Source organism: Mesocricetus auratus, unplaced genomic scaffold, assembly GCF_017639785.1.
Source record: "Mesocricetus auratus isolate SY011 unplaced genomic scaffold, BCM_Maur_2.0 Super-Scaffold_100004, whole genome shotgun sequence".
NCBI classification, from domain to species: Eukaryota; Metazoa; Chordata; class Mammalia; order Rodentia; family Cricetidae; genus Mesocricetus; species Mesocricetus auratus.
Window position 1 is genome coordinate 88,089,165 of NW_024429189.1, and position 7,878 is coordinate 88,097,042.

The following is a 7,878-nucleotide window of genomic DNA, read 5'->3' on the forward strand; positions in this document are numbered from 1 at the left end:
TTCTGCATGTTCATACCTCCTGAGGATTGTCCTGCCCAGAAATATCCTATGCAACTGTGACATTAGTTTGGAGTTCTATCTAATTTGTTTGAGAAATTGTTGATACTGCTCCGTGCAGGTCTCCCCAGATCTTTGGATGTAGCCATTAACTTCCTTCCAGTGAAACAGGTAAACATCATCACTGGCAAGAGGATCTGTTGGGTTTTTTTGTTCTTGTTTTTTTAATGAATTAAAATGTGGCCCTTTTTATAGCTAAATCAGACTCTTGTCCATAATTGTAGCTTTCAGTCCTGGATAATTCTAGATATATAGCCTTAATTCTGTGTGACTCTAAACACACAAAATGAAACATCTTAATATAATCCCTTCTATTTTCAGTATGTTTTTGGTAGAGCTTGATAATAAAATGCACATCTGGTTCATCCATAATGTTTTAAAAAACATGTTGGGGGTGGGAGAAGGTGGTGTTGCTTAGTGGTAGAGCATGTGTCTAGCTGATAAGAGCAGAGTAAGATGACCATGATTTTGGAGGCTCCAGTTTATAACGCTTGGGCTGGAACATGGGGACTCAGTCTTTTAAAGAGCCTTAAGGGAAGTCAGATACACTTGGATGATTAAGGTTAATGGTCACACAAGACACAGAAGCAATTGGTTTTCATTTTTCAGTCGTGTTACTACAGTACATTAGTAATGCCAAGCAAGCCCTTTCCCTTACATCTAGGTATGCTGTAACACAAGTTCTCATTTTGTTCCTGCAAGGCCACTCAACTAAACTCACTTGCTTAATATTATATTCTCAGTGTGTGTTGACCTGGAAATGTCATTTTTCAGGATCTGAAAATGACTTCGCTGAAGTAAAGTTGAAAAAGCCAAGCGTCAGCTACTTTCCTAGTCTCCCGGGCACAGCTGAGGAGACCTGACTCCGTGCCCACACCCTCAAAATTTTAAGGCAACAACAAAAATCAAACTGCAAGAACCTAGCATGACTCTACTTGCCCCCTGGACGGAAGGGTCAGAATCAGAAAAGCAAATGAGCTCCACCTGGTAGCTGTCTTGTTCATCGCTGGGGACAGGCTCGAGAGTCCTGGATAGTTTCAACTGCCCCTGTTCTTTTCCTCAAATTCCAGGATGAGACCTTTAATGTGGGATAGTTTCTGATGCAGGTACTCACAGCGATGCTTCTCTTCCCTGTAACTTGGATACCGCTGCAGAGAAAAAACACTCATGTCAAAAAGTAAAGCGACTTGCATCTTACTGCTTCTGACTCACAGCCTGTCTTACCTTTCTGAACTTTCTATACTCCTGGACTATTTTATCTTCTAGCACCTGAAACAAAAACAACTCTGTTTCAAAGTTGCTGGGAAGGAAGGGAAAAGAGGGAAAAGTAAGAAATGGAAGTAATTTCTTATTTCATTCTACCAAACATTACAACAGGTTTGCTTGTTGTCCCTTTGCTTAGTCAATAAACATGTTTGTGGGTAATTAGCAGGAAGATAATGGCAGTAAACTAGAATCCTGCCTCTACCTTGTGTTCTGGAGTTCCTCGCTGAAGTCTCTTGATCTCCGCCCCCAGCTCTGTGAACCTTTGGCTGGCAGCCCCGACACGGGCATACAGGATTCGGTATTCAGCATAGTCTGTCTCAAAGTCCTGCTCATAGGCCTGTTGCTGCTCTGCACTGTGGATGGCTCTGTATTGCCTACAGGAGAGGTGACACCAATTTCATTGCCCCTAAAAAGCCCTTGGCTGCTCACAGATACAAACTTTATGAAGCTAGAATTGTGGAGAACTTACAGGAGATAATCTGGTACCTCCTCTGGGCTTGGGGATTCAGAGGCTAGAAAGGAAGCAAGAAAACAAGTAATTAGGGTCCTTTTTGCCACTGGTATTCACCCTTCTCTCACTAACTTACCTGCTTGAACTGAGAGATTCTGCTCCAGCCTGGAATCTCCATCTTCATCTTCATCAGGCACCCAGTTTTCTCCCTCTTGTGATTCTTGATTTGATAGCTCTTGTAGTGGACTTGGGACTAGAGGCAGAGCTCTGAGCCTCTTTTCTTCTGGTTCTTCAGTGGTTATAGGCGCTGAACGCTTCTGTTAAAAAGAAAAGTCCGTGTGACATAAACAGCACCCTATGAGGTTCTTGTTTGTTAAAAAGTTCTATTTCATCAGATCCTAAGTTTAAATTTTACCCAATTAAAAAAATATTCTTGTATTCTTGTGTATGGCTGCTATGCACCCCATGTGTATTCTTGTGTATGGCTGGTATGCACCCCATGGAGGACTAGGTTGTCCTCTGTCACTCTCTGCCTTATTCTCTCACTAAGCCTAAAGCTCTATTTTTCTTGGATCTACCTGTCTCCATTCCCCCAGTACTGGAGGTGCAGGAATAGGACATATTGCCCAGCTTTTACATAGGTGCTGGGGATTCAGACTCAGTCCCATCCTTATGCTTGCACAGTAAAACAGTAAATGTACTTTAGAAATCATCTCCCAAGCCTTTAATGTTTTGTTTGTATTGGGTTTTTTTTGTTTGTTTTTATTTTTTGAGATCAGGCCTTAGGTTGGTAGTCCAGGCTGTCCTCAAACTCACCATGCTGTGTAGCAGAGCATGGCTTTGAACTGATCCCTCCTGTCTCTGGAGACCTCTCTCACAGACATACACCAGATTTTATGTTGCACCAGTACTTCATCAACCAAGCTACATCCCCAGCTGTTTAGACTACTCTTTGAAAAGCTCTTGCTTCTCTAGACGTGTTGGTGCGTGCCTTTAGTCTCAGCACTCAGGAAGCAGGGACAAGTGGATCTCTGAATTTAAAGCCATCCTGTTCTTCATAAGGAGTTCCAGGCCTGCCAGGGCTACACAGTAAGATCTGGTCTCCAAAAAGGGAATAAAGTCCTTGCTTACCTTGTCCAGGCGTTTCTGGCTGGCAGGGGAAGGCCGTGGCTGGTCGGGTTCTCTGTTTGGAAGATAGGTGTGGTTCCTAGGATGTTTGGAAGGAATGGGAGAGACCAGGGTGAGACATGGGCCTCTATTTTACTTACAGCATGCAAGGGTGGAGAGCAGACCCAGCCTATCCCAGCACCTGGCTTCCCATTGTGTCATGGGTTCACTGGAGGATCCTGGGAGTGACTGTTCAGAGTTGCTTGCCAGTGGATCTGACACCTGTCAGTGGAAGTTAGAAGAATGGGCTCCCTGGACCTGGCCGCTCCACCTTACGCTGACTCCCTGCTGTTTCTGGCCTCACCTCTTCTAGTGCCAACTGGGGATGGCCTTCAGGATCATCTCCTGTGTCCTGCCAAGTCTCAGACTCTCTGGGATCTTCAGTCAGGTGTTCCCGAGCTAACAGTGGAGCTGGGATAGTATCCATGGCTGCCCAAATAGTGAGTCGCTCTCTGAGTGAGCCTAGGCACTGGAGGCAGTTAGGCCCAGATCTGGAAAGAAGTGGTGGGGAAAACGACAGAAAAAAAAATGGGTTGAAGATCTTTTCTTTTTTCTTTTTGTTTTTTTGAGACAGGCTGACCTCGAACTGGCAGAGATCCGCCTGTCTCTGCCTCCCGAGTGCTGAGATTAAATACATGCGCTACCACCTACACCGCCCGGCCTTCTTCCCACTTTCTGCAAACCTGTACCTGTTGTCTGTTTTCTCTTACCTGCCTAAGCGTTGGTACACAAGATCCAAGCCACCACTAGTGCCCTCTTGGCCACACTGTGATACTATGAAGGAGAAGAGGCAGGACCATCCAGGGCCTGGGAGCCTTAGATACTGGGATAGAAAGAGATGGTAATGCCTCCCGCTAAGTCGGCCCCTCCTCCTCCTGCCCATGCCATTTCTCTCCAAACAAGTCTGAGACTGAAGACAGATCCCAAGGGGCTCGTTAGCACACCAGGTGCAGCTGGGTCAGAGTTCCCCAAGAGGCTGAGAATGCTCAGCCTCCTGGGACCATAGCCCCGTCAACCCCTCACCCTCTTAAGGTTCAGTTCTCGACTTTCTCAGACCATGACCACTGGCAAGCTCCGGCCCAGAGCGCACCTTCCTGGAGCCCACGTTTATGCTCCCTCACGCTCAACCTCCCTCACACATCCGGCCCGCGCTTACCCCTCGGTGGCCTTGGAAAGCAATCACTGGCCGTACCTGCGGGAAGAGCCCAAGCACTAGCTAAGCACAAAGGAAGCAAAGTTCCCAGGAAGGGGGGTGGGGACACCTGCCTGGCGGGCTTCACTTGGAGAGGTGGGGGAGGCCGAAACCTGCATAAGCTTCTCCTCCCCTTCCCCTTCTCCAGTGTAGCGGGCTGAGGTCGAGTCTGCTTGATCGCGATGGGAAGAAGAGGTTGGGGGCCAGCCGCACCTGTTGCTGCTGACACTCTTGAAGTGCCCGTAGTGCCGCCTCGTTGAGTCTAAGCATCAGGAGGCTGGTCCGAGCTGCAGGGGTGAAAAGGAGCCGCATTTTCCCACTCAGAGCTTCTTGGGACCCCTCCATGGTGCCAAAATCGCGCACAAGCAGAACCGAGACCCCAGGCGAAGGCCACCTCTGCCACCTCTGCCTAGCAAGCCTAGGCTGGCACTCCCGCTGTCCGGGTCTGCCCCGCCCTCCACCAGGACACCGCCCCCGGTACCGCCCCAAAGTTTCCCCAGCCGCCTGGGCGGTGCCTTGCTCTCCCCGGCTTCCTGCCGGGACCCAAGGGGTTTCTTCTTAGGGTGGCTTGGGCAGTCTTGGGCTTTTCGAAGGGTGCCTCCAGGGTCTGACCTGTCACGCAGAACCCCTTGTTCTGTCTCAGTTTTTCCACTCTGGATTCAGAATCGCGGTCTCTAAATAAAAAGTTAACTTGAAACCACTTGGGGGTTTAAGTCCCACAGGGAAGGGAGGGAGAGCGAGGCTGGTCGGTAGACGCATTGAGTCATTTATGCCTCCAAGGCCCCGAGCCCGAGGGACCCAGGAGGCCAGAGGATGGCAGACCCCAAGAGGGACCAAGTACATCGCTTTTTCTTTCTCCCCTGCGATGCAGCATCTGCTGAGGCGGGTCCTAATCCAGTTTCTAAGTGGGGTTTAGAGAGGTTGTAAAGCCAGGTGGATGGGTGCCTCATCAGTCCTGGAAGCCTGGCTGTCTGGAGGCTGCCTCGCCTATCGGTGGGCGGGGACGTGGGGCGTAGTTGGTGGCAAAAAGAAATGCAGGGCAGAAAGCCACAAGTCAATCCCAGCTGTCACTTCGTGACCTAATAAACGTAAGTGAAAGTGGCTAAACCGGCAGCTGCCTCCTTCAAAAAGGTACTTTCCCCTCCCCTTTATTTTTTGTTTTAGGGAGGGTTTCATTCACAATGTAGATCACTATTGCTGAACTCACTAGCGATTCTCCTGCCTAGTGTTGGAATGCTGGGATTGCAGACATTAGTCACTACTCATGACTAGAAGATGCCTTGAAGTTACCAGGCATCTCAGAGCTACAAATGCTATTGCTTTGAGACCCCAGGACAAATCTCAGACCAGCCCTTTCTGTCTTCACCTGTACACATTTGGTTATTTCTCAGAATTCCTTATTTCCATTTTCATGACCAGGATCTCTGTTTCGACCTATATAATTCCTTTTTTGTTTGTTTGTTTTTTGCGGCAGGGTTTCCCTGTTAGTTTGGAGGTTGTCCTGGAACTAGTTCTTGTAAACCAGGCTGGTCTCGAACTCAAAGACATCCGCCTGCCTCTGCCTCCCGAGTGCTGGGATTAAAGGCATGCTCCATCAATGCTCGGCTAATTTACTAATTTGATAAGAGGTTGTAACCTGTTTTCTTTCTTTTTGTAAGATTTATATATTATGTATGCAGTGATCTGTTGGCATGTATCCCTGCAGGCCAGAAGAGGGCACCAGATTTCATTACAGATGGTTTTGAGCTATCCTGTGGATGCTGGGAATTGAATTCAGGACCTGTGGAAGACCAGCTAGTGTTCTTAACCATCTCTCCAGCCCCTCGTTTTCTTTCTTCCTTCCTTCCTTCCTTCCTTCCTTCCTTCCTTCCTTCCTTCCTTCCTTCCTTCCTCCTTCCTTCCCTTCTTCCTCCTCCTCCTCCTTCTACTTCATCTTTTGGAGACAGGGTTTCTCTGTACAGCCCTGGCTTCCCTGCTACTCATTCTGAACAGCAGGCTGACCTCAAACTAAGGGATCAGCCTGTCTCTGCCTGCCAAATGCTGGGATTAAAGGTCCAGGCCACCACATCTGGTTTCGAGTTATGATAGGTAAAGCTGATCACCTGGGCTTTCTTTCCTTAGATAATAGCATGAACCTTTTGTAGGATTTTCCTAAATTTAAACTCAAAGGAGACAAAGGAGAGATTAAGCCCTGGGACTCCAACTCATGGGTAGAGTGCTTGCCTAGAATGCATGAAGCCCTTGGTTTGGTTTCCAGGAAAATGCGCACGCGCGCCTAGAATACAGGAAAAGTCATATGGTAGGATAACTTGTACCCAGGAGTTCGAGATCAATCTGGGCAACAGAGATATCCATTTCAAAAACAACTAAACCAATAAATAATTCAAGAGAGAATAGAACATCGGTAGCTAAGGAAGATATTTGAAAAATGGAGATAGAGACCTGACATTTGTAGGGTGACCATTGTGAACTTTGCCTGTTATTTGGCTTCCGCAATAGGTATTATCTACATTTTTATTCATTCATTCATTCAAAAATTATTTCCTGAGTACCAGGCACTTACTGAATCCTAGGGATAGATCAAGTAACAGATTCTTGCTTTGAGAAAGCTTACATTCTAGAAGGGAAGGAAAAAACACTAAAAATTAATATAAGAAATAAAGAGCCAGGCGTTGGTGGTGCACGCCTTTAATCCCAGCACTCGGGAGGCAGAGACAGGCGGATCTCTGTGAGTTCGAGGCCAGCCTGGTCTACAGCGGGAGTTCCAGGAGAGCCTCCAAAACAATTCAGAGAAACCCAGTCTCGAAAAACCAAAAAAAAAAAAGAAAGAAAGAAAGAAAGAAAAAACAATATGTCTTAGAAAGGTGACAAATGCTACAGAAATTAAGGGAAAGAGAGCAAGGAAGGGAAGCTTGGGAGTGGGGAAAGGGTGGCTGTGTATTAAGTAAAGTGTTCTGTAGAACAGGTATTTAGCATGCACAGACCACGTACTCAATTACAATCATACCCCTCTCAAAAAAAGAAAAGACCGTGCTCTCTTCGGCAGCACATATACTAAAATTGGAACAATACAGAGAAGATTAGCATGGTCCCTGCACAAGGATGACATGCAAATTCGTGAAGTGTTCCATATTTTTGCTTACTGCTTTGTTTTCTTTCTTTACATTTTTCCTGTTACCCTTTTATTAGTTAAATTGTCTCTTGCTTTTGAACTTGAACTATGAAATAAACAAATCATAGATTTTTCCATTCAAAAAAAGAAAAGAAAAGACCACTGAATGTAGAAAGGCAGGTTGTATTCAGCTATGGTGGAATACACCAACCATCCCAGTTATGGAGGAAAGTGAGGGTGGCCTGGGAAACCTGTAACAACCTGGGCAGCGTATCTCTAAAACCAAACAGAACAGAAAAAGAAAAGTGGGATCATTAGCAACTCTAATAAGAATACTTTTGGAGCCAGGCAGGGGTCGTGCACACCTTTAGTCCCAGCACTCAGGGCTAAGGATATAGCTCAGTGGGCACAGTTCCTGTCAAGCATGCAGGAAGGCTAGGGCTCAACACTCAATGCTTTGTAAACAGATAAGGTAGTGCTAGCATGTCATTTTGGTTTTTGAGACAGGATCTTTCTATGTAGCTCTGGTTATGATCAAGCTGTCCTCGAACTCACAGAGACTGCCTACTTCTGCCTCCTGAGTTCTGAGATTGTAAGTGTGGGCCATGCCCACCACACCCAGTGTTGTGATTA

At 46.8% G+C, this 7,878-nt stretch overlaps 1 protein-coding gene and 1 non-coding gene across 3 annotated transcripts; one reads left to right on the forward strand and one right to left on the reverse strand.

Annotated features, from left to right (window-relative positions):
* Positions 1-648: 648 nt before the first annotated feature.
* On the reverse strand, positions 649-4,583 carry Ell3 (elongation factor for RNA polymerase II 3). 2 transcript variants are annotated; one of them, XM_005068520.4, is made up of 11 exons: positions 4,347-4,583; positions 4,098-4,133; positions 3,652-3,764; positions 3,246-3,432; positions 3,084-3,163; positions 2,906-2,981; positions 1,911-2,091; positions 1,793-1,835; positions 1,526-1,697; positions 1,282-1,326; positions 649-1,205 (listed from the first exon to the last, which is right to left on the reverse strand). In XM_005068520.4, exons 1-11 carry the CDS (start codon positions 4,476-4,478, stop codon positions 1,095-1,097), a joined length of 1,176 nt encoding a protein of 391 aa, XP_005068577.1. In that variant the 5' UTR covers positions 4,479-4,583; the 3' UTR covers positions 649-1,094. The 2 variants fall into 2 exon arrangements, with proteins under 2 accessions (XP_005068577.1, XP_021081935.1); XM_021226276.2 differs by lacking the exon at positions 4,098-4,133.
* Positions 4,584-7,163: 2,580 nt separating this feature from the next.
* LOC121140628 lies at positions 7,164-7,270 on the forward strand. The gene has a single exon (XR_005877546.1). It is a non-coding gene; the product is annotated as a U6 spliceosomal RNA (small nuclear RNA).
* The last annotated feature ends 608 nt before the right edge of the window (positions 7,271-7,878 follow it).

Excerpts from the sequence above, each read along its gene's own strand:
- Ell3 (XM_005068520.4), bottom strand. The coding sequence starts at position 4,478 with ATGGAGGGGTCCCAAGAAGCTCTGAGTGGGAAAATGCGGCTCCTTTTC. Across the intron at positions 1,698-1,792 it reads GAGGTACCAGATTATCTCCT|GCAATACAGAGCCATCCACA; the intron begins GTAAGTTCTCCA and ends CCTCTCCTGTAG. Across the intron at positions 1,206-1,281 it reads AGTATAGAAAGTTCAGAAAG|CGGTATCCAAGTTACAGGGA; the intron begins GTAAGACAGGCT and ends TTTTCTCTGCAG.